Source organism: Catharus ustulatus, chromosome 1 (genome assembly GCF_009819885.2).
Source record: "Catharus ustulatus isolate bCatUst1 chromosome 1, bCatUst1.pri.v2, whole genome shotgun sequence".
In the NCBI taxonomy this organism is placed as follows: domain Eukaryota; kingdom Metazoa; phylum Chordata; class Aves; order Passeriformes; family Turdidae; genus Catharus; species Catharus ustulatus.
Window position 1 is genome coordinate 61,585,025 of NC_046221.1, and position 25,119 is coordinate 61,610,143.

Genomic DNA, 25,119 nt, shown 5'->3' on the forward strand with positions numbered 1-25,119 from the left:
CATTAGCTCTTTAAATGATCTGTAGCATTTTTTAAGATTATTTTTGTCAAGGGCAAGTTAAGATTTTCATGTGTGTGGAGCATTGTTGTGGCCTAGTGAGAACTCCAGGCATGATGATGATGTCCTAGAGTGTCAGATGTGTGAGCTGAAGTGCAGGTTCTGGAATGTGCAGAGGCTGTCAGAACGTGCAGCAAGTTTTTCAGCCAGTATTGCAGACTGTTGAGTTCACAGGTGGCTTCCTAGCAAAACACAGACTTGCTTTGGCAAATTTGGCACAGCATGTGACACAGCTAGAGGTGTGCTTGGCTCCTGTGGTGCTGCTGACTGCAGGTGTCCTTAAGTTTTCCCTCAGTGATTGATTATTCTTTCTTTGAGGGGGTTAACTCTTCTTCTGTAGGCTGTACATCTTCTGACTCTGTATTTTCTCCTCCACAACTGCACTGCATTGTAAGGTCACTTAAAAAACCCAGCTGGCTTTCTCCATTGGAAATGAGTGGCAAATATCCTTTGTATTAAGGATATTTGTTAAATTCCTATTCAGCTATCTTATGGTATCCCTGAATTGCCCTTCTGTCAATAGTGAGCAGTTACTTGATCAGCCTGGTTGAGCATGTGCTTTTAGTGAGGGTGCCTAGCCGTGCCAGGACACATTCACAATTAAATTGTGATCAGTTGCCCAGCAGACACTAATACAAGGAAGTGGAATTTCTCAGTGGAAGAGAGATATTGACTGCCAGCAAGCAAGGTGCCAGTTTTATTACCCTCAGAGTTTATTGCCCTCCTAATTAAAATCTCATTCAATTCCAACCACCACCTGCATCTACAACGGTCCTGTAAGTGTGATGTAAGGTGACTTGGTGATTGGGAATGTGCACAGGGCAGGTGGTGCAGGCTGTTTGCACCAAGCACAAATAACATGTAGAGTTCAGCAGTTGTTTTCTTTCTCTGATTATTTATGTTTTTAGGATGACCTTGGGTGGGGAATGACTGCTCACTCAAGCCCATGTCCTTGCTTGCTGTTCCACACAGATTCTGTGGAAGGTCCTGATTGTAGACCTGTTTTGTGCTCTGGGCCATGTGACATGAGTTACAAAAGGGTCCTGTTTCCCTGGTGTGATGGGGCTGTATGAACTGATACTCTAGGCCACCCTTCCCATGTGGGCAAAGAATGGGCTGCAGCATTTGGCTTGCAATGGCATTGTGCTCTTGTGCCCAAAATACAAATCCTGTGAGCTCCTGCCTGAGTGTTTGAAAAATGAACATTAAGTCAGCAAATGCCCTGCTGCATGGACCTGACTGTGTGTGATGAATTGGAGTCGTGCTGGCAAAACGTAAATTGCTTGTAATTATGACAAATCATGTGCAATGCTCACACTGTGAACTACAAAGCTTTTGTGCGTGAATCTCAGAAGCAGCCTTCCAGGTTTGGTTGTTCACATTTTGTTGAGGACACTGAAAACAATTTGGTCTGTTTGAAGAACTTGCTTCTATTCCCTGGCGTTTCTCCTGATGTGGGGAAGCAGGAGCTGGACTACAGGACAGGGAATGCTCAGCAGAAGAGCAAGATGAAAGCAAGTTTGGTTATTAAAAGGAACTCTGAGCATTGCTCTTGGTCTGTGTCCTTGATAAAATCCCTAGTGCTGTTCATCCTTCCAGTAACAGTTGCAGGCATGTAATTTCTCCTCTTTCTGTATTACTGGACAATCTGTCTGTCTGCTTTTTTTGGTTGTGCATTTTCTGCAGTAATGAGGGGTTTCTTCTGTTTTGTTTGTTTCAGCAGGTGCTAAAAGTGTGCATGCATGAGAGAGCAATCTGTGTGTTGCTTTACCTTGCATGAGCACAGAATGGCACGCACAAGAAGTAACTGCTGGGATGAATTGCTGTTCTTTTCCATGAACTGTTTTACTTCGGTTTATGGTCAATGCTGTCAGCATGTGGCAGTCATGTTTACAGAGCACCACTGAGTCAAATGTCTTAGCTGGATATTTCGAAATGTTGGATACCTTCGCAGGTGTTCAGAGCTGTAATTGCTGAGATAAGAGTGCTGCAGTGTGTGGAGCAGAGAATTTGATCCTCCCTTCCAAGTCCAGTGCTGCCTGTTTCAGCTAGGCACGCTGTCTGCCCCTGTCACGGGGAGTCCCAACCCGCTGTTGGGTATAAATCCTAGCTGCAGTAGGTGGGATCCTCTGGCACAGCAGGTCTAATCCAAAGCCAGGTTCTTCTCAGTAAACACTCTTCCCTTTTTTCTGTATTTTAGCATCAAGATGGTGCTGATGTGGACCAGTGGGGACACGTTCAAGACTGTTTACTTCATCCTGAATCAGGCCCCTTTCCAGTTCTCCATCTGTGGACTCCTGCAGGTATTTGTGGACATCGCTATCCTGTTGCAGGTTTACTTGTACAGCCACTACCCTCAGAAGCCTGTGTCCCACACTGCACACCCAGCCAGCACCAAGGCCCTGTGAGCAACTTGGCTGGGCAGGTCGCAGGTCAGCAGAGTCAGCCATGGCATCTCTTCTTCCACTTGTAAATACTCCTGTGTTGCCAAGTTGAAAGCAGAAATGAGAACAAGGATGGAAAATACGGCTGCATGTCCAACTGGGGAGGTTCTGTGTTAAATAACCTGCTCTGTTTTCAGACTTAGCTGTACAGAACTGTTTCTTGGTGGGGGGAGGGGCACTTTATTTTTGCATACGTACCTATGAGCCTTATTAATTCACAAATGTTTGTATATTTAATCACAAGGGCTGGATGGTTTGTGTTTTTAATGCTATTTAAAAATGTTACACCACAAAAATTATAGGATATTTTGTCTGAAACTTCTACCTATTTATAAAATATAAAGTCTGTATATTGATGGGAAGTTTGTGGCATATACTAGCATTCAGTATCTCCGTGATGGAGGAAGAAGTATTGAAGAGCAAATCCAGGAGCTTTCTCTTTTCTCTGTAAGGGTGTCTGGTGAGAAAAGGTGGGGGTGGGAGGCCCTGCAAAGACATGAGCAACTAGAAATGAGCTGGCCACAGAGGCTGTAAAGCTAAAGAGTGAGCAGGTGTTCATCCCCCCTGCAGGAGGACACATGGAGGAGAGATGATGGAGGGGGTCTGATGGTGCTGGAGTCACATTGAGAGCTGGCACAGCAGTCAAGCATCCAGGCAAAAGGAGGAGACTTCAGGGAACTTAGTCGTGCTTTGAAACCATGGGATGTGGGAATAGCCTGCCCTGCACTTGGAGAGCAGCACTGCCCCTGCAGCTGTGCACAGGACAGAGCTGTGCTGTAGGGTGTGGTGTCTGTTCCAAACCAAGGGGCCAGCAGACAGGTGTTGCCAGTATTGCCAGGCAAGTATTTCTAGATGGTGATTGAGCCACAGAGATAGAAGCAGGTCCATTTTTATTGGCTCAGAAATGAAGAAGTTTAAGACAGAGAAAAGTAGGACCAGCATCTGACAGCTTGATTTGTTGAGGCTGAGATTCGTATTCATGTTGTTCAATGCCAAACAAGAACCAGGTTATGTTTTGAGGTGTTTCCTGCATTGGCCCAACAAGGAAGGAGTCCATGTTTCCCTTTTACTGTTATGAATTTTAGGCTTTTACAAAAGAGATTCTTCTCTTTTAGATGAATCAGCAGCCTGTACTGAGAGGGACTGAGAAAGCCGAAAGAGCAGAGTTTATGTTTTCTTTAAAGGCTATTAGCCAGCATAGGTCATTGTGCTCTGTCTGTGACATGCAGCTGCTGGTGGTGTGGACCCCTGGGGACTGTGACCAAGCCCTGGGCTCCTGTTGTGACACTGCTGTCATGATACTGCCCCTGGTGATGTGAGGAGATTGTAGCAAGGTCCTTGGTCCCAGGAGTGGCTATGCCTGTGCTGCTTCCTTCATGAGGCTTCCTCTGCTGGGTGAGTCCCGTCTGGCCACAGGCAAGGTGTTGGACAGAATTTTCAGGATAATTTTTTCTGTAAGAATAGCCCAAGAGATTGTTTTCTTAGCAGCAGCAAGTCTGAGGTTTGATAACTTCAGTGTGTAAATCAGTTACTTCCCCTACTGCGCTTTCTTTGGGAACCTCACAATTTGAGTCTGGACTGTCTTCATTGGTGGCAAACTGTCCAGTGGAGGGGAATCACACTGTGCCCAGGCACTGACTTCACGCTCTTTGTTCAATACCATACTCTTCTAGGCCTGAAGTGACCTTACAAAGACAATGTACTCAGCATGGCAGACTATGAATGTTTTGTTCCTCTCTTTTCTCCAGTGTTCTGGTTGTGTTACAAGAACATCTGGGCTTTTGTCTTTTTTAATTGAAAAACTTTACAACTGGCTTCTCCGGTATGCTGCTTTAATGAGGATTGTATTTCTACTGTTTGAAAACAAACACTTTCTTGTGTGTTTTAATGGTCTGAAGGTTTTTTTTAAATAACTTGTAATGGTAAGATTTTTGTATTTGGTGGTCTTTTTCTAATATTCTGCAAAACGGGGATGTAAGAAATTAATGGTTCGTAAGGAACATACTTTTGTATGTTACATCTTCACCTGGGAGTGCACACCTTTGGCCACCTCTTTGGCTTTGAACTACAGGTATTACTGAGGATAAAACAATTTCTGTTTTTTCCTTTTGGGGTTCTTCCTTGGGCGGATTCTTGAGTCTGTCATCAGTACCTAAACCAGCGAGCTCTGCAGACCAGTCTCATTTACACCAGAGCAGCAAATGCTGGAAGAGAAGCCAGTGAAACCATGTCCAAATCATCTGTATGTGGCATTTAGCAAGTAGGACTCTTGGCCAGGAACTCTAGAACTTCTTGCAAGATACTTTAGGGACAAAGTGTTACAGAACTTTTTTTTTGTGCTCTAATTGTCAGGAAGTATCTGTTTCAATGATCACCTCAGAGAATAAGAAATCACTTACTTTAAATACATCTATTTGAATGTATGGCACATTTCATGGACTTTATTTTTTCTGTCAGTTGCAATGGTTTTTTTAATAAAAATTACCTATTATATATAAATTGCAGTGTTGCTTTGTTTTGTTCAGGTACAAAATGTGTGCTTCTTAGCTCTTATTATAAATCATCTTGTCAGGAGTGTTGTTGAATATGAATAACTAGCGTGGTTTTTCCTTCTGATGAGTGAGTAAGCAAAAGGCATAAATTGTCCTGAAGTCATGATGCACAGTAGGTGTTCTGGATTTCTGTCCCCTGCTCTTGCATACATACCAGGGTAAACTTAGCCATCGAGACCACATAACTTGTTTGCGTTTGCAGTGCTCACAGTAAAAACCAAATTACTAACAGATTATTACATAGCTTTAAAACAACCCTGTGTGATGCAGACTTCAGACTTTGAAGATGGGACACAGATGAGGGATGTGCTCTTGGCAGCCTCTGCACAGAAGATGAAGACACTGAGTCTGTCATCTCTTGGCCAGTTGCTGCCCCAAGAAAAGTCTTGGCCACCCTCCCTGTTTTTTCTGGATGGGAAAACAAGCCAAGACTGTCAGGAGCAGCCTTGCAGCCACTGTGCTCCTGGTCCAGGATGTTGGGCTGCTCTGGCATGGAGAGGTGGTTTGCTATTGCTGTGTGCAGTGACTGCAGGAGCTGCAGAAGGGGAGTTGGGGAGGAGAGGGCTGGGAAGGGCAGGAGGAGAGACGTGGGGGAGACTGAGCTTAGTCAGATAAGGGGGGAAGGGAAGGGACGGGAAGGGAAGGGAAGGGAAGGGAAGGGAAGGGAAGGGGAAACGAAAACATGAAGGTAATGGTAGGTAAATCAGCGAAGTGGGCAGGAAAGGAGGAGGAATGTAAGGGTGGGGAGTAAACCCTGCCTGCTCTGTTACAGTCTGCAGGCAGTGGAGACCCAAGCAGTTCTCACAGCAGCCAAGCCTCCTCAACACATGCAGTGCCTGCCCGTTCTCCCCAGACAGTGCTGGTGCTACTGGCTTCAGCATTGGCATTCACTGTGGAGAAGCCAGTGGTGGGGCTGGCCCCAAAGGAAACAATAGGGAAGCCAAATCTCTGGGTGCTGCAGGAGCCCAGCCCTGCTACTGGTGCAGTGCTGCCCCAGGCCTCCCTCAGGGCAAATCTCTCCCTCTGCTGTGCATGGCAGTCTGCACTGTGGCTCCATGGAGGGAGAAATTTCATGGTTAAATGTTTGAGATACATGGAGTTAGGTGCAATTAAAAACATTTTAAGACATAAAATAAAGCTCACATTTGGTACTGGGTATTAAGCAAAAATTGGCCCACAGGTTCTATTTGTTAAATCTGATTGTGATCCTTAGGCTTGAGAGCCAAGCAGGCTTCAAGGACCTGAGTGATAACTGTAACATTGTTGGAGGCTTTCTGGAAGAAAGAAGACATCAATATGTAAGTCAGCAGTGTGCCAATAAATGAACACTGCCTGAATACCTGTGCCAACAGCAGTAAATTAAAGATGGAGACTAGAACATAATGTGAGGTTCACCCTGGGGCAGGGGCAGGTCTTCCTGTAAACAGCCTTGTAAAGCAGCCAGTCCCAAGAGGATGACAGCATCTAGAAATGCACTGACAGCAAACAGCATTTCAAACCTCCTCCTGCCTTTCTCTGTCCTGGCTTAAGTGCGCTTGTCTCTGGTAGGTGCTAGCTGGGGGACTGAGGGGCTTTGCTCAGCTGCAGATGGGCCAGCAGCACTACCCTGAATTTCTCTACCCATCAGCCCTCCCATGTGCCTGTGTCCTCTTCCACACCAAGGCTTCACACTCTTAAGGCTGTGGCTTGTAGGTGCCAAGGGGAAGGCCAAGGATGCTTTGCCCCCTGAGGCATCTGCTGTGAGGCTGCCATAGCCTGTGCCTGTTCTGGCCTCAGCAGTGTGGGACAGTAGCCTCTGGCTTACAGCTGAGGAGATGACACCAGTGTTGCATTTTTCTTTGCGTTGCTGCTTTTTCTTAACAGGCTGCTGTGCAAGAGGAGGTGGCTGTGCCCATGCTCTGTAATGAGCTGAAGTTGTGTTTGACTTTGTGCCATTCCCTTTAACTCTGTCCCTTTAGCAGTTAACACATCCTTAAACTCTCCTAAGTTAGGGTCTTTGTGACTAATGTTGCCAGCTACCAGAATCTGTAGGATCCACGCATGCTTCCACCAAGGTGGACATGAAGAAGAGGTGGCTTTGCTCACATGTTTCGAGTCTTTGTCCCATATGAGAGAGAGGAATATTTTTTCCTTTTATTTTTTTCTTTTTCCTTGAGGCAAAACTAATGTGCTACAATTGTGAAGCACTTAGTTGTTCAAAGAAACAGGCATAACTACCTGCTGGCACTGATGTGTCTGCAGACAGCAGTGTGGCATTTATTATAGTTAGAGATAAATGGCCTTAAAATCATCTGTCTGTTGTGTCAAAAAAAACCCCAAATACCATACACAACAAAATCAACATTCTCCAGCAGCTGATCAAAAGTAGCAAGCGTCACTCATAACAACAGCTGCCCTGGGTGAAATTCATTCTCCTCTGGGTGTCTTTTATGTCTGGCAATGTGTGCATCACAACTTTATACAGCTTCCAAAAATAATTTGTTTAAAAGGTTCCTGGTTTATATTTGTTTCCTCATCTGTCATCCCAATAGATGAAATGAAACTTTATTAAAAACCAAGCTTTGACTAGGAGACAAAATGAGTGGATTTTGTCACTTTATTAAAACTCTGTGCGTGCTGGAATTAATTATGTGCCTTTTGAAAAATACAAAGAACTCACTATTGTAGGACAATAGCAACTTGATGGAGAACAGCAATAATATGGTGTGTGTCATCAGTCTGTTTTTCTACACAGCTGCTGAGCTGCAGTTTGCTGTCCCAGCACTAGTTTTTTCATGCAGCAAGGCCAAAAGCTGCATTGATTCATGGTTATTTGCTAGCACTGCAAGTGTGAAACTCTTTGTTCTTCAAGGATATCCACTCCAAAATGGCTTTTCTTGCATTTTGTGGGCTTCACCACCTTGAGGAGATGCATCCTGCACCCTCCATGTGCACTAGCCATGGTCACTTCATTCACACTGGAGACGGAGCATGAAACACACCTGGGTGTGCATGAACCAAATCACCCTGAGGAGTGAACTTGTGAGTCCTCCTAGTGAGTCTGCTGGGTGCCACCTTAACACTGAGCATCTGAATGCCACCAGAAGGTGCAGCGTGCCCCTCAGCATCAGGCCACACTGTCCCCCAGCCACTGCTCCCTTTGCTGGTTTGCAATCAGCTGGCAGCAAAGCTGATTCCCTGATGTCAGACCTTAATAATCCCTAAAGAAAGAAATGCCTGCACCGGGAATAAAAAAACCAATAAAATTAAAATCTTTCATGAGTCACAGCAACCCAGGGCTGACATTGCTTTGCCAGGAGTCTGAGTCAGCCCGAGGCACCAGCCCTTGGCTCTCCTCTCCAGCACAAGGAGCAGATGTGATCCCGGTGCTGCTGGGTCATAAAGGATGGGCAGAGCCCTGGTGTGGACACCTCCTTTTGGTTTGACAGCAGTTTGGCTTTGCTGACCCAGGTGCATCCTGCAGGGTAGGGGGGCTCAGATTTGCTGCCTCCATCTCCTGCAGTGCTCAGCAGCAAGTAACATGTGCTAGCTCACATCAGCACTGTGAAACACCACCTCCCTCTGCACCCAAATCACCAGACACAAAGAGCAACAAAGCTTTTAATTTTTATTAAAATAAACTGAAACTTTTCCATGTCCTTTGCTTCATTCCTATAAGGAATGGCTTAATATGAGCGTTTGCTAATGTAGGATTGTTTTTACGACGTATGCCGAGGCAAAAAAAACCCCCCAAACAACAGACCAGACAAATCCCATCTTCAATACATCAGGTTTTGTTCCCTTCCAGGTGGGTGGAGAATATGGAGAGTGACACTGCATGGCTTCAGTACAATAGGAGTGTAGCTACAACAGACTGTTGGGTTCCATCTCCCTCCAGTCCCTGATCACATCCCATCTGCAGGAGCACTGAAAGACCCACAGAGCATCCTGACTTGGACCAGCGACACAGCTCCTCCAGGGTGGGGGCTGGAAAGCTCATGCATGGGGCTGGGACCAATAAGCAAACATGCAGATGCCACCATATTATTTATTTTCCCTTCAAATTGACTTAAATCCTTTGAGAATCGGGAAGAGGAGCCAGAACACTTGTTCTAATGACAGGATTGTCTTTTTTGTAGTAGGAGGGCAAAACCAAAAGGCTACTCCTGACACAGAGAACAGCTGCTGCACCACAGCTGGGACCAGAGCCCACTGCAGGTATCTCTCTGGCTTGCCTGGGTTTGTACTACTCCCCTGCTCCTGTTTGCACATGACAAACACTCAGTGCAGCCACCACCACCGAGGAACACTGCACAGAGCTGGGAGTCACTGCTGGTTTAACATCACCCTCCCCTTCTTGAGCTACATGTAGTTCAGATTGGTTCAGCTGCCTGTTAAACACATTTCTCGATACATGAGAGATGGAAATAGTTAACAGAAAGCGGAGAAACATCATCATCTGTAATGGTATTTTTTTATATCTGACTGTTAGAAAAGAAAAAATAACCAAGTTAACATTTAGTACCATAGTCAGGATGATTTTTTGTATGTGTATTTCTGTCATGGGACTAAGATATAAAGCTTAGGATGGTAAATATGCATCTCTACTAAATAATGCAAACTGTGCTCACACACAAGTCAGAGCTGGCAGCTCCGGCTGCACTGCCTCATCTGTAGAAGACAAAAGCAAGCCCCTGGTAAAGCTGAAGGGATGCTTTGCCCTTCTCCTGCCCTCGCCCTTGGCTTGCCTGAGGTTTGTGTTCCTTGGTGGTGCTGCCAAAACAAATGTGCTGTGGGGCGTCACAGCACGGGGAGCCCCTTGCTCAGCCCCTCCACAGGGAGTGCCACTGAGCAGGGTGGGGAGGAGGTGGCACGCTGGTTGCTCTGCCGTATGGCACCTGGCACAGGCTGTGCTTCACATTACATTCTGCTGGCTGGCTGGGTTCAGTGGCTGCTCCTCAGGCATACCCAAAAATACTTGGCTCAATAGAAAAGCCCTAAGAAAAGCAATGGAGCAGAGCTGTACTTGGTAGAATTTATAGGGGTACATTTCAGAGGTCCCTTAAGATCAGAAGTTGGTCTTTAGAGAAACCCTGTTTGTATCTGCCCCTCATTTATGCAGTTCAAGGCATTCGTCTTGCAGAACTGACCTCCCTTGTCCACTGCTTCTTGTGCTGCTGGCGTATGTCCTCAGCTGTTCAGAGTCAAGAACTTCTCTTGGCCTACTGGTCCACCAAGGGCAGACCCTCATGCTCACCAGCACTTGGTGGGAATGTGGCACTGAGCCCCCTTGTACTGTCGCCACCCCAGAGCTCCGTGTTCTCTTGCCGCTGGCGCACCTGCCTGCTGGCTACTCGCTGCTGCTGCTCCTTCAGCTCACTGTAGGAACGGGAAAAGGTGTGAAAGATGGAGGTGACCGGGAAAGCCATCAGCAAAATCCCACTCAAGATACTGCTCAGGGCTACCACCTGTCCGGGGATGCTACGAGGCACCATGTCCCCGTAGCCAACAGTTGTCATGGAGATCACAGCCCACCAGTAACTGGTGGGGACACTGGTGAACTCCTGCTTGGCTCCCAGCTCGCTCTCAGCCAAGTACACCAGCGGCGAGAAAAGGGCCATGGCGACGCAGAGGAAGAGCAGGAGCAGCCCGAACTCGCGGGTGCAGCGGCGCACGGTGAGCCCCAGTGTCTGCAGCCCCAGCGAGTGCCGCGCCAGCCGCATCACGTACAGGATGCGCAGCGCCCGCAGGAAGCGCAGCACCAGCCCCACGCGCTCCAGGTACTTGTTCCCGGCTCCCCCGCCAGGCTTGCTGCTGTTCTTTGTGGAAACCACGTCCACAATGAGAGAGATGTAGAAAGGCAGAATGGCCAGGATGTCAATGATGTTGAGCGGGGTTTTCAGGAAAGCACACTTGTCTTCTGCCTGGATGGATCGCAGCAGGAACTCAAAGGAAAACCACGCCACACACACCGTCTCCAGCACAAAGATGTCATAGCACTTTCGTGAGCATTCACCCTGGGGAGAAGAGGAGTGGGAAACACATAAAAGAGGGAAGAAACAGATTTAACCAGGCAGTGAAACAAAGAGAGCATCAGTTCTTAAAGCACCATGTGAAATTTATACCAATTGTGATGTACCGAAGCAACATCATGGCTGCTGAGAGGAATTAAAACCAGAGGCTTCATGTTTGACTACAGGACAGGTGAACAATGCTCTGGAGTGTCCCAAAGCTGCCAAGAACTTGGTGTGATCTTATCAGCCGTTGGCCAGAGAGCCTACTGCTAAAAGACCAGTGGTTTGTACTTCATTTCTAACCAAGACTTTAACACCTTTTAAAAAGGACTAATACAAGATTCATGGACTATAATAAATGTGATCCTTCATTCCCTTCCTGATCAATAATAAATTGCTTACTAATGGCTCATAAACACCTACAGTATTTTAAGTGATATGCTTGGAGTTATCTATAATCTATTATTCACTAAATACAGTGCATATTTTATGTTCCTGTGAACATTTATTAACACACTACCCCTACAGTCAAAAGCTTATATAAAGTACTGAGAAATGTAGGCATTTCTAAAAGAAAAAATACCACAGGACAGAGTGGATAAGTGTTTTAATTCCTGCACCTATAACAACTAGTGACCTTCCCCAAGCTTTCTTCCCCTGCTCTACCCTGCAGGCTCACTTGGTGGCACATAAAGAGAGCTCTGGCTCTTTAGTTATGATGCTTCTAAACAAGTCAGCCTCAGTGCACTGGAAAGGCAATAAACAATATTGCTGGTGATGGCCACTCCTTGGTTGTTAATACTGTGGCAATTCTCTGCTGTATCACTCTTGGTACCTCCAGCTCAATAATAACTTCTCTACATAAACAGTTTGATGTGGACAATTATAGGGCTAGTGCTGTTTCCGCTACAAATGCTCACATAAATGCTCATATACGGGGGCTTTGTGTGGAAGGCAAGTGTATACTTAATGGAAGTGTGTATTTATTCAGTGTGCCAGTTTGAACAGTTTGTGAAACAGTTTGTTGTAAGGAGTCCATCCATGCTAGTGGGGTCTGTGACTCCCACTGGATGGAACAGGTATTAGGTCCCAATGCCCAACCTTGCCTATGCCAAATTATAGCAATAAGCATCATTTGAGAATGGCGAGGCTGCGTCAAGCTGGTCCCCATTTCACCACTGCAGAAGCTGAGAACCTGGCACATCTATTAACAGCTCTGCCCACATACTCAGCCACAGGAGTCTTTTGCTCCAGAGAGCCAAGGAAAATTTTAATGCACAGCACTACATCCTAACTTCATCCCTCTGGAAATGTGTATGCACAGGCTTTTTCTCTGTTTGGAAAGAAAGCAGCAGAAGACTGATGAGCATTTTACCCTCTTCACTAACTGCAGCCTTCTCCAAAACGTGGAGGGATTGGATATGTTTCAAAAGTTACTGCACTGCCAGCAGGGAGAGCAGTGTCATTACACTGAATGCAAAGCCTTGGGTTACCTCAATATGATGACCAAAATGCTGAGGCACTCTGCACATGTTACACTTAAGAGATTGAGACAATAACAAGAGATGTCAGCAATAAAAACAGATGTGAAAAGGAATCCTCACAGCCAACATTTATGGTCCTTGTAGTAACCACAAAAAAAATCGTAATGCTTTGTGTTCATGGATTTTTGTTTTGTATTCCACTTTCAATTGGCACATGATGTACCTCCCACTGTTTCCCAGGGGGTCATGCTGATATGGAGAGAAAAACTACTTGTCCCATTGAAATTACTGTCAAGATTTTAAGCATATTGCAGGGAGGAATGATAATCTTATTTTACCAGTACAGTAGCTCAGATAGCCTTGTCTTTAAATTCCAAATTTTGATAGGTGTGAACAGTAGAAGGAGCTTAATTTATATCTGCCTCGCCAAACTAATTTGGTCATAAGTATTTTTGTCACAATCAAAATACATAGGATATAAGATTTTGTTTCTAGGAGCTTTCCTCCTATCACAGCATAACCATGCTGTCAGGCTCTCCTATCAAACACAGAATCAAGATGCTTTCACATCCCAACACAAATCTGGCTCTGTGAGCCAGTGACAAAGCTGGCTCTTTGTCTCTGACAAAGTCATTGGAAGGACTCTGCCTGTACCATTGTAACTTCTCTCCTTATGACCCAGAAACCAGCCCTCAGACCAATATTGTCCCAGAGCTCTGCTGCCTGGAAATCTCTCATGAGGATACGCTGGATCTCACACCTAAGGGCAATGGATGGAGGTGATTTCCAGTTCTTCATCCTAACCTTGCAGGAGTTTAAAAGGATCAGATTGAGGTGTTCGGATGACAACCAGAGAAGAAGAGCTATGGCTTGTGCAAAGCAACAGCAGTGGCAAGATAAATACCCAAATGGGCAAATTTGCTTCCTCTGACAGGTGCACCATTACTTGGACCACCATCTATGGAAACTGGGATACACCTTGCCTTAAGAGCCCTATCTGGCAGGAAGTGTTCTGGATTCTGATGCACATGTATAGACTTTCCATGCCACTACACTAAAAGTCTTAGGAAAGTCAGTGAAGCCTATGGAGAATTTAGCCCTAAAGAAACCCCTACAAAGTCACTAAGCTGATTTATAGCTAATTTGGCACCTAATTCCCCCCGCACTTTCTCTATCAGCTACATATGGAGACTCTCCGAAGTGCTTCTGTGTGAGTTTTGGTGTACGAGAAAACAGGAGTGAAGATTGTTCCTCACTAATGGGCTACCAGGGGAGATGGCTTGCCAAAGACTCTGTGTGCTCTCCCACACTCTGACATGTTTATCTTGTGTAGAGTCACAGACCTGAAGCACTGCCTTCAATCTTCCTGCAGAACTACATCCCAAAGTATGGGAGCAGCCTGGCAACCTTTGTTCAGCCAAGTTCAAGAAGCTTGGGGAAATGTGGAGCTTGCATAATTCAACACTGCAGAACCAAACTGCATCTTTGCCCATCAAGATAACGAGGAGCTGAAATTTCCTCCATCCAGAGCCAGCGCTGGGCCCTGGCTTTTTTCCACTCTTCCCACTCTTCACAGCTGACAAATAATATGAAAGTCAAAATGTTTACTTTCAGTACAGTGGAGTGATAATGTTCTACTACACAGAGTTCACTTCAACAGGATGAAACAGTCCCCACTTCCAGTTAATGCATAATTATGTCCAGCAACTTGCTCAGTATCCTTATTAACCTATCACAATCTGAACAAGCCAGGCTCTGTCCAAAGGCTGTCATAAGAATAAGAGGGTCTAAACATGCTTTTAGAAAACAGATCTGTGTGTCAATCAACCTGCCAGAGGTCTCTTTTTTCCACTAATAAAATGTCTTCCTACCCCTTGGACCATATTTCAATATCATTTAGGTGTGACCTATTACTATCCTCACATGTTACCAAAAACAGCAACACAAAACTGTTCTTTGCATTTAATTTCTTTCAGTTGCAGCTACTTTTCCTTGCTGGTTTTTTTTCCTGTTTGACTAAAGCATTGGTTAAGAAAAGGGGAAAAAAAGGCAGTTTCTTGCTTTCTTAAGTTTCTAATTATGTGTTCCAGTCCAACTGGATGCTGTAATTCTGCCTGTTTTTTTGAGGTTTTTCTGTTCAATAAAACAAAGCAAAAATTCTCAGAAAGGCACACACTCAGATGGAAAAAAAAATCAGGAATTAATCAGCCATTGGAACACAAAAAAACCCCAAGTCCTAACAGAACACGGCACCCTGCTCAAAATAGGTCTTCATCAAATCTGCATGTTCTTGAAAAGATTGAGCTATACCAACTTGTGGCCATAAACACGTTCATTAACAACTACATACTGCCTTTTACTTTGTATAAGCAAACCAGCTCTCTCATACCAAGTAATGAAATTTCCTCACCCTGTAATCTAATGGATACATTTTTATCACTGCTTTTTCATATTTAGACTGATGAAATTGAGCTGCAGGGAAAACAGTTGTTCTTCATAAAGTGTGTATATTTATTTATCTGTTCACATTTGTTTTTTGAAACCATGAGTATTTTTTTGGTTTTTGTTTTGTTTTCGTTTTTGGTTTTTTTTTGTGCAGAAATTTCTTGAGTATAGGAAATTAGCTGTACAGGATTTGGGGGCTATATACTAATGTCAACACAGGGCACAAGGAAAGAAAGTGAGAAAGGCATCAGTGAGTAATTCTGTGCAGTCAAATTAAAGTGAGTTTCCTTCATTAGGACCTATAGAAATTTGCTGTCAAAAAGCCAACCACAGCATCTTTCTTCTGGAGAAACGTTTTCCTTGCCAAAAGTTCTTTGGCAAAAGGAAAATTACAAAAAGGAAAAATGGAGTCACTTGAGTTCAAATCCATCTGTATTCATTGTTCTGTATGGCCTGTCTGAAAGTTGCAAACATCTTTCAGAAGCATTTTGGTTTGGCTTGTAGGGTCCATTTCACTTGTGCTTTCTTGTACTGAACCTCAGAAAAATTCTCCACTGTGTGTTGTGTGACTTCTTGGCCCTGTCTTTGTCCCCTGGTCTCCTGAGAAGAAATTGTGACTCTTCCTTAGATTCTTGCAGGCTTTGACACCATCTTCTAATCCCTCTGCATTAGAAGATGCCAAAAGTCAGATCAGCTCTAACTGACCCAGTTCTTGTGTTGCTTTCCATGCACTTTTTTGAAAGGTCAGCAGCTCCACAGCACTTTGAAGGAAGATGTTTCAATGCTGCCCACTTTGACCCTATAGTAAGATTTCCCTTACTGTCAAATCTGTATGTTAAGGAAAAAAGAAACCCCAACATAAGAGGCATTGTGTACAAAAGCACTTATGTAAGCTTGAAAATCATGACATTTCTAAAATGATATTTTTGTTCATGTCCACTTGCCCCTTGTTACTTGAACCTTTAGGGTCACATACTTCAAGTGTTTCTTCGTGCACATCAGATCAAACTCTTTTTTAACAACAATTTGGAACTCGAAATTCTGACACAACTGAGATCTCAGCATCAGAGATATGTGTTAAGAAACCTGCAGACAAAGAGACCTGCAGTCCTGAGGCTGCTGACAAATCTGCCTACAGTCCCCAGTCCAGAGGCTTAGGGTGTTCCTCTTGGATTGGGGTGGAAGGCTAAGCTGCTTGCTTCAATGAACGTCTGCAGGGTGACTCAGAGGACAGACACTCCTCCACCACCAACTATTCAGCAGCCCAACACTTGGAGCCCTTGCTGGGCTCCGAGAGACCCAGTTCCTACTCCTGTGAGAACAGGGTATAAGATTGGCTCTGCCCCAGTGTGTGGGAGTGCCTGGAGCACGGGGTGCTGGGTCATTTGCCCTCTCTTGTCACTGTAAAATGAACACGCCTTTCCTGAGAAAAATTCCAGCAAAAGAGCAACATTCCCAGAAAGATGCCTCACCAACAAGACTCAAAGGTATTGCTCATGCTGGCACTTTCTGATGAAAGGCAATTTTCTGATGAAAAGCGATTTTCTGGTGAAAGCATCCAGGTAATTTTCACAGCAGGGATAAGTGCACGACTCCTGCAATGTGACCTACCTTGGAAGGGCAGCATCCCACCCTGCCTGCCCTGGGGCTCAGGCAGCTCCCCTTGCTCTGACCACCCACAGACACGGTGATTGCAGCTCAGGGCTTCTGCTATTGACGCCAGGGTCAGGCTGAACTCGCAGTCAGCCGGCTCCGAACATTTCCATGTGCTCCTGAACAAAGATGATTCAGATAACTGCACAGCCTGTCCTCAAAGCTGGCTGGCTATGAAGTTAAAGTAACAGTTTCTGGTTTTAAAGTCACCAAAGGGCCATGAAAAAGTCCTCTGCTTATTGCTAACCACACTTTGAGCCATAACTCGAGCTTAGTTCTTGCTTTATCTTCAGCCCAGCTGCCAGCAAAGGCAACCTGTGCCTTCCGAGGGGAGGAAGAGTTGTTGCTACCTTTGCGCAGCCCTGTTATGGACATAAGACAACTCTTGCACAGCTTGTCTTTGTTGAGGAGAAAGTGCAAGGATTTCCCTTGATCCGGAGATAGCACAGCCCCAAGATGCCACTTCTCAAAACCCCTCAGCCTGACATTTTCATCCTGCCAGTGAAGCTGCAAATAAACATGGACGACCAACAGGAACAAGGGAGATGCCAAAAGACTATGGCAGCTGCTAGAAGGTGATTGCAGGGTGTGCTAAAATACCCAGCCAGAGTCTCATCAGCTTGTGGAATTGCATGCTGTGCTATTCACTTGCAGTCATGCAGCCAAGGGGTTACTGAGATACCTACGTGTGTCTTTCATTTGCCTCAAATTGCTCCTCTGGCCAGTAACTGTGAAGCCAGATGGCTGTGTTCATGGAAATCTCAGAAAAGGGTCTGGGAGTCGATGGTAGGGAAGAGAAAACTATGTGAGGACTTCACCAGTGGTTACCCTTGCAGACTAAAGAGACATGAGACATGGACGGCACTCCTGATCCAGGAGGCTGCAGAGGGAACCAGCTATGTTTCCTTGGGTTACTCTGCCCAATCCACAAGCAGCTGCTGCTTTGGGCCATCTCAGTCCCAAACTGTACAACCAAAATTAGACACTGCAAGTAGGCCTTGGGTTCCTAAGCCATCAATACTGAACTCTGAGACCTGTTTAATTGACACCTTTCTCCCCGGAATGCTACAGATGTCTTAACAGCTGACTGCAAGGATTTGGCATATACATCTGAATCATGAAGAAAGACACAGACAGGACTTACTGTGATCCTAAGGCTTTCTTCCATTTCCCTGCCTCCTTCACCTACCGCCCCTGACACATGCAGATATATTCTCTGATCCACTATCCTGCCTCTTTTTGCCCCAGCAGAGTTGTTGAGAAGAATGGGAAGCAGGTAAGTAGTGCTACAGATGCACAAAATGCCCTCTCATTAATACCTTCTTCTGAACTAGCTCTCCTCATGCCTGCACCCTTTTTTAGCACACACGTCTCCAAAAGCAACAGTATTTGCTAGAGAGAAAAAAATGCTATCTGGCTGTACTTTATGGAAAGCAACCAAAACCTAAAATCACCAAGAAGCAGGAAACACAGCAAGAATAAAACAGACCATGAAATATCTATGAAACAGAACACCATCAACTTGCCTGATTTTCAGATGCTTATCAGGAACAGCATAGCACCTCATCCAGAGAGGCTGGGGGAGGTGTCAAGACATCCAATGTCCTAAAGCTCCTCAGACTCTGTGACCGTGGCTGGGAGCAGCTTAAGGCAACAGTGTGAGCTCCATCAGCCAGCTCTCCTACCTCCCACTCTGATCTCCCCACACACCAGGAGTGAGGGGCTATATCATAACATAAGGAGGAGTGAGATACCCTGGGCAGTATTTTCTGCAGATGTGGTCCAGGAGTGGCTGGGAAGGGCAGCACCATCAGCTGAATAACTGCAACCAGCAGGGCAGGCAGGAGGGCAAAGGAAAGGGACCTCACATGCTCAATCTGTACTGACTACATGCAAAGGGAACCCAGTGTTGGCGAGAGAAGAAATAGCTACACCAACTTTCAGAATAAAGACTCTAGAAGACACATGAGGTTCCAAAAGAACAGGGAAGATCAGAGACCTCTAAGATGAAGTTTCTCAGTTTTGAGGGTTGGTGGTGTGATGTAGCTCCCATGACAAGAGGGGTCTGTGCTCACCTCAGAGGACCCCTCCAAGCCCTACCTGCCCATAGGGTTTGGCTGGCAAAGGAAATGATCTCTTGGTGCTGCTGGAGTTGGCCCTCAGGGTCTGAGATCCCCACCTGGCTGGTCCACAGCTTTTGTCTGTGCATGAGTATAAGACATAAGCAGGCTGTTACTAATATTTAGAGAATTACAGCCTATATGTACAAGAAAAGATTTACTGCCATTTGCTTGAACAAATATTCTAAATCAAAACAGTCCTTTTGGTTGCTGGGGTCTGCTTTGGCAATTTTACAACCATTCAGTGCCACTGGGAAACTGTCTGAAGATGAATAGCTACACAGAAAGACACAGTTGCAGGAGAACAAGGTATTTTATTTGAAACTCCTCAACTCCCACAGCATTTGGTACAGGATTTCACAGACCACAGCACATATGGCTTGTTTGTCTCTGCCCTGCAGCTGACCCCTCTCTCTGGGAAACACCCGTGGGTGACACAGAGGTCCAGGTGTGCCCACCATTCCTGCACAGCCTGCTGTGCTTGGACCAGGCACAACCTGCCCAGCCTGGCCTCAGGGGGCAGCTCAGCACAGAGGGTTTGTTTATCAGTCACTGCCACCGACTGAGGCAGGAAGGCAGGAAAAAGAATGATGATTTCACCAAGCCAAGGTGTCCTCCAAAGAATGGTTTCAATTTAGAAACACCAATGTTCTTAGTATTTCTGACTAAAATTACCTTGAATTTTCTATTTCTAGATCTCCAGATTTCCAGAATGCTTTTCTTGGGTTTGACCCACTTTTTCAGTGAAATTGAAAGTAAAAATCCCCAAGAGAATAATAAAGCACTAGGAGTGTCCTTGCTGACAAGTGTTCCCCCTTTCCCCTGGTTTTACCTTAATAGAAATCTTCCTTCTCAGCCCCCTCTCTTTTCTAGCTCTGATAGAGCTTTTTTTTAAAAAAAAATCCAATATCTGTAAATCTAAGCAAATGCTTGATCCTGAGCTTTCATGTGAAGAAGCTCTGTTACACTTCAACTTAACAAATCTGATTTCTGAAGAATTGTATTTTCTATCCTGTGTTCTGAAAACAAGACAGACTCAGTTGTCACTTGGAAAAGCTTGAGCAATGGTACTTGGCACTTGCAGCACACCTGCTCCTCGCAGACAGGGAAGGATTGCAGAAATAAAGATGAGGGCTATCTCCCTTAAAGCAATCCAGCATAAAACTGCAGAATCAGAGCAGGGCTGAGTTCTTGCCAAGGGCACTTGGGTGCAGTTTGAACAGCTTCCCCAGGAAATGGGAACACCTGCACACCCCTCCAAAAGAACCAGCCCACGGGAGACAGGGCTGTGTGACAAAGCAGTGACATTCCTAATGCTTTCACACCCACCTAATACCTGGGAACAGATGATGTGGTGGCACCTGGTTGTGCTCACAGATATCCACTGCCTAGAACTGTGGTCTTCCTAAACCCAGCATCCTCTTTCCATCTTCTCCTCCTCAAGCTTGTCCCACACTACAAAAGAACCTGTCTTGTCCTCCCTCTCTCACTTACTGATTATATTAAATGATCAACTGATTCTTAATAGCATTTTAAAGTGTATTTTCCATCTTATTTACCCCAGTTTCTCCCTTCTTTCAATAATTTTTTGAAGCTCTTCTCCTCCTGCCTCCCACTCACTGCTAGCTGTTTTACTGACCCATATTAATTTTACTGGTTCCTGCAACCCTGTAACCTGCTGTAAGATTGGGGGGTGTCTGTTTTTCCCCTTGGAGGAAAGGAGGACAGAGTCAAGCTTACTGTTTTCCTTTGACATTTTTTCCCAAACCTGTATCCCTCCCCCCTCAGTCTCCCTTTATCCTGTTATCTGAGAGCAAGGGAAGGATTTGCGTGTATTGCCAGTGGGAAGATTTGCCTTCCTGCTGGTAGCAGCTCAGGCACAGCTGGCAGTGAGCTCCTGCCGTGCCTTTGCACTGAAATGCTCTAAGCTGGGATGCATTTTTACGAGGTGGATGTGACCACAGTGAAACCAGACACGCTTTCATATTCTTTCTTTCTGCTCAAGGCAACAGTAAAAACAGCGCTTTCTGTGACATCAGTGCAGCATTCAAGAGCTTACCTTAAAACAGCCAACATTTCTACTGTGTGTGAAGGCAATGGGCTGCAGACTGGGAGAAAATCTCTGCAGTGTCTGCTCACACACAGAGCAGGGACTTTTTGGGAGAGTGCTGCAGTTTCTCTTGTCACCATCTCTACCCAGTGTACCAAGTGCCAAGTTCCCAGCACAGCTCAGGATGTATTGGATGGCTGGGACCTTCACATGATACTCTCTATCTCCTATTTGAATCCAGGCTCAGGACATGAGGGTAGAGTGAGTAAATGGCCTGAGGGGTGGGCTGGCACATGTCCTGGTGAGCAGCCAGGACAGCTTAGCTGTGGCTAAGCCCCACCAGTACCTGTGCCAGCCCCTGTGGCACCCCCTACAAACACCAGTCAATGCTGGACAAGACACTTAGGTTACGCGATGCTTCCTTCATGGGACCAGACTCATGCCACGTCACTCTTCAGAGATCTTCCAGGCTTCTGAGCTTTTTCTGGCTACTCCTGCCTTTAATCACAATTATGAACTGTCACTGCTCATTTCATCTTACTGATGCCTTCAGGTCTCAATATTCACGAGGGCCAAGGAAGTCCCAGACAGTGAGAAGATGTAGAGCATCCTTGCTGGCACCCCCTGCACCAGCGAGCCAGGGACAGGATGGCAATGGTTCACTGCCCTGGAAGGGCAGAAGAGGCTCCTGAGCTAATTCCCTGTGGAGCAGAGGATCTTGCCAAGTGGCTCATGAATCATATGCATGGCTTCAGCTGAGCTGAGCTGTAATGTTTAGAAAGACTGACAGATTGCACTTAAAAACTCTATGAGATGCATGCAGGCATGTCTAGATAAATGGTTTCCATTGTTAATTACCCACACTGTAACACACTTTAATTCAGAGCATGAGTTTGTCCAGCTGCAGCTTTCAGTTACTTCAGTTCACTGCTGCTCACAGACATTCTCCTATCATGATTCCCACTGCATTAAAAGCATTTCTAGTGTCTCACTATAAAGCAGAACTTTCAGATTTTAAACCAAATTTTAAATTATTTTTTTCAATTTGCCTGCCAAATGAATATCAATCCAGACACAGTATCTCAAGCCTCACCTGATGTCTTATGTTGGTTTTATGCTATTATGCTAAGAGATTTTTTTAAACAATAAGGAAGCTAATTTTTGAAAAATGCCTTTTTATTAAGGAAGAATGTTGTGTGGCACTAATTCAAATGTCTTAGACATTAGAAGTTACTTTCTTCTGAAAACTTTATAACCTCAAAAATATATTTGATTGAGTGGTGTTCTACACAGACTAGATAAAGATGTGGCTGATTGTACACAGTACCATGTTTTTGATGTTTTTACTTGGACCTAATATCATGCTTACTGTTAGAAAATCCAACAGCTTTATAGTTTTCTCCTGGTCCTTTCTCAAGCCCTTGTTTAAAAACTTTTGCAAAAAATCTTGTAACCATATTTTTTTCCAATTTGTACACCATTCAATTTGTCTTGACTATAAATGTCTCCATGGACATTGCAAAACCCTCCAATTTCAAAAACTTTTATATTTCATCTCCATTGCAATACTCTAGGCAATGAAAATGTAAGCATTTATAATGTTGAATAATTTAATGCAATTCTTCTAAGTGCCATACACATGAATCAGCTCATTACCTCAGCCTAGCTATATGAGGTGTAGCCAAATGTAAATCTGCCTGCCTTCTTTCATTCCAAACCTCCAGAACTGATAGCAATGTGTCCTGGAGCTCTGAAATGAAATTTCCAGATTATATTTTCATTTCAAATAAATGAAAGAGTTCTCTCTTTCAGAACACTGGGACAGCACTCAATAAACCCACAGCGCCCAAGCTCTCCCGCAAAAGGCAGTGGAGCAATCTATGGAACACAGAAGCTGTGCTGTACCCCCAGGATATTAGGCTGTGATGAGTAGCTGTAGTAATTTTACAAACATATCTGAAGGTCAAGCAGCTATTATTGTGAGATTGTTTCAGAGACTCCCTGGATGATTTACGAGCAAGTCTGGAGAAAAAACCCACTGGTAGGGATAGATACTTACGGTGGTGGAACCAGAGAGATACTGAAAGAAATTAAACATGGAGCATATTTTGCTGGGTGAGCCACACTGCACCAAATATAAACCAGCTAACAATATGACAAAGTTACCAATGCTTTTATGAAATAGTTTTAGCCGTTTAATTATTTATCACTAATGTTACATTGAAGCATATTTATATAATATTTAAAAGAAGACCTAACTTTGCTATTTATTCATGAGAAGATATCCTGCAGACAGAAAGAGTTTGTTGGCGGAGAATAAAGTTATTAACAAGTCAAAAGTAATTTTATCTTAGTCAACTCCTGCCTTGTTCCCAAGCAGTGCAGAGAAACACTCTCCATTTTTATACTTCTAAGCCTAAAACACTGCAGAAAATCTCGGGTGGCTCCCAAAGTCCTGTAACCTACTGTCCTCAAAATCTTCAGGGCAGCTCCTTGACCACAAGGATTTCTCCCCTTACTTGGGAAAAGCAACCCAGTAGCAGGTGCTGCAGTGAGACCCACGAATGGGAAGAGCCAGGCATGGAGAGCTCAGGTGGTGACTTCGCCGAGAGGGGGAATTTTGAGCAGAAGGTCTGCAGCAGGCTCACTAAGGGACTCTGTCAACACAGTGCTGTGTTCCCACCCCCAATCTAAGAGAAATTCTTAGAGGACATTCCTCCTAACTCTCCTGACACAACAGAGGATGATTTTCTTACTGGAACCATGGCTCCTTTATCTGCTCTTGAAGCAGCTGCCATGATGGAAAAAACAGGTATGTCCTCTAAAGTTTAGACAGCTTCAATGAAGTAGGAAGGCTGGATTTTTGGCTGGGTTTTTTGTTTGGTTTTTTTGTTGTTGTTGTTGTTGTTGTTGTTGTTTTGGTTTTTTTTTTGTTTTCCCGGGGGTGGGACAACTGCAGAAAGCAATTTCTTTTTTTCCCAAGAAGAGCAAGCAAGCCAAGGAGAAGAAATGGTGAGAACTCTTCAAATGTAGTCATGACTAAATACAGCCAGTTGTTATCCAGCACTCTGTCCACACAAACAATAGCAAGAACAACCAATCGTTCCTTCAAACATTTTCTATTTGTCAGCAGCCTAAGGCAGCTTTACAAAGGGGGAAGGACTGTCTTGTAAAAGAGCTGGAAAAGCTGGCACATGGTGCGCTATGTGACCAGGGGTTTTGCAGGCAGCAGGGGTCCCAGGCAGTGGCTGGCAGAGCTGGTGCAGAGGGCAGTGAGCTGCGCAGCAGCGATGCTGGGGACTCCCATACCCAATGTGTCTCCTCAGTGTGTGAAGAGCCATCCTGAACTTGGCCAAATAAACTGATACTGAGATATGCTCCATATAACAGCTGGATTTGGACAGCCAGGAAAGGAGGGATTTAGATTCAGTTCCACAAAGTAAAAACAAATAAATGCATTCTTTTACATTAGGGACTGGATCATTCAGATGGCTCACAGACAGCTCCCAGGAAAATGATCAAAGGACATGGTCACCACTTCTCAATATTTGCAAAGAACATTTTGCCATTGGTCTCACACTTATAAATTTTATGAGAGCCAGATAAAAGATGCACACTACTCAGAAAGCCCCACAGAACTTGACATTTAAGGTTTAGATGGAGCAGAGCAGAGGCTCTCAGCTCCATGATTTTAATGCTGTCTGCGTGACACACAGACAAAAACCAAACCTCATCACTTCCCACTGCTTTCAGACAATCCTGACCTGTCTGAAAGACGACTTGCCTAGCAAATGTCTCTGACCATTAGAGAGGAGTTGGGAGAGTACGATGGGATGACTCAGACTCGAGAACTTTGCAGTTACTCCTCAGTTTGGATTCAGCATGAACTAAGTTGGTCTCACTTGCCAACAGAATTTCCTTGCCTAGAAACGTATCTTGCAGATGAGGCATGAGGAAAGTGCCCATGTACCTGAATAGAAGGTAGATGTAGTTTTATTTCTGTTACGATAACCACAGACATTGTGTGTTTAAGGTATTTTGTCCCACAGCATTCCCAATCTAAAGGCAGGACTACACAGAACAAGTGGTAGAACCACATGAGGCCAATTGAGAACTTCAACAAGAAAGCAAGCATTTGCTTATTGCTGATAACTGAAACTGTGAGTAAAGGGTGCTCTCAATGCATGTAATTTGGAGTGTGCTACCATTTTAAGTACGATCTGAGGAGAAAACCTACTTTGCTTATGAAAGGAAAAAAAATAAGAAACACTTTTAGTTAAAACAGAGTTCTGCAGTGCTCTGAGTCCTACATCCCTTAAGC

General features: G+C 44.9%; 2 protein-coding genes across 7 annotated transcripts in view; one reads left to right on the forward strand and one right to left on the reverse strand.

Moving 5' to 3' along the window:
* Nucleotides 1-4,405, forward strand: part of SLC66A2 (solute carrier family 66 member 2) — a 63,464-nt gene extending 59,059 nt beyond the window's left edge. For all 3 annotated transcript variants that reach the window (XM_033070934.1, XM_033070942.2, XM_033070928.1), the window contains one exon: nt 2,258-4,405. In XM_033070934.1, the coding sequence (XP_032926825.1) occupies nt 2,258-2,465 (208 nt within the window). In that variant the 3' untranslated portion in view covers nt 2,466-4,405. The remainder of the gene's footprint in view (nt 1-2,257) is intronic.
* A 4,241-nt stretch (nt 4,406-8,646) lies between these two features.
* Nucleotides 8,647-25,119, reverse strand: part of KCNG2 (potassium voltage-gated channel modifier subfamily G member 2) — a 53,866-nt gene continuing 37,393 nt past the window's right edge. For all 4 annotated transcript variants that reach the window (XM_033073747.2, XM_033073738.2, XM_033073764.2 and 1 more), the window contains exon 3: nt 8,647-11,049. In XM_033073747.2, the coding sequence (XP_032929638.1) occupies nt 10,255-11,049 (795 nt within the window). In that variant the 3' untranslated portion in view covers nt 8,647-10,254. The remainder of the gene's footprint in view (nt 11,050-25,119) is intronic.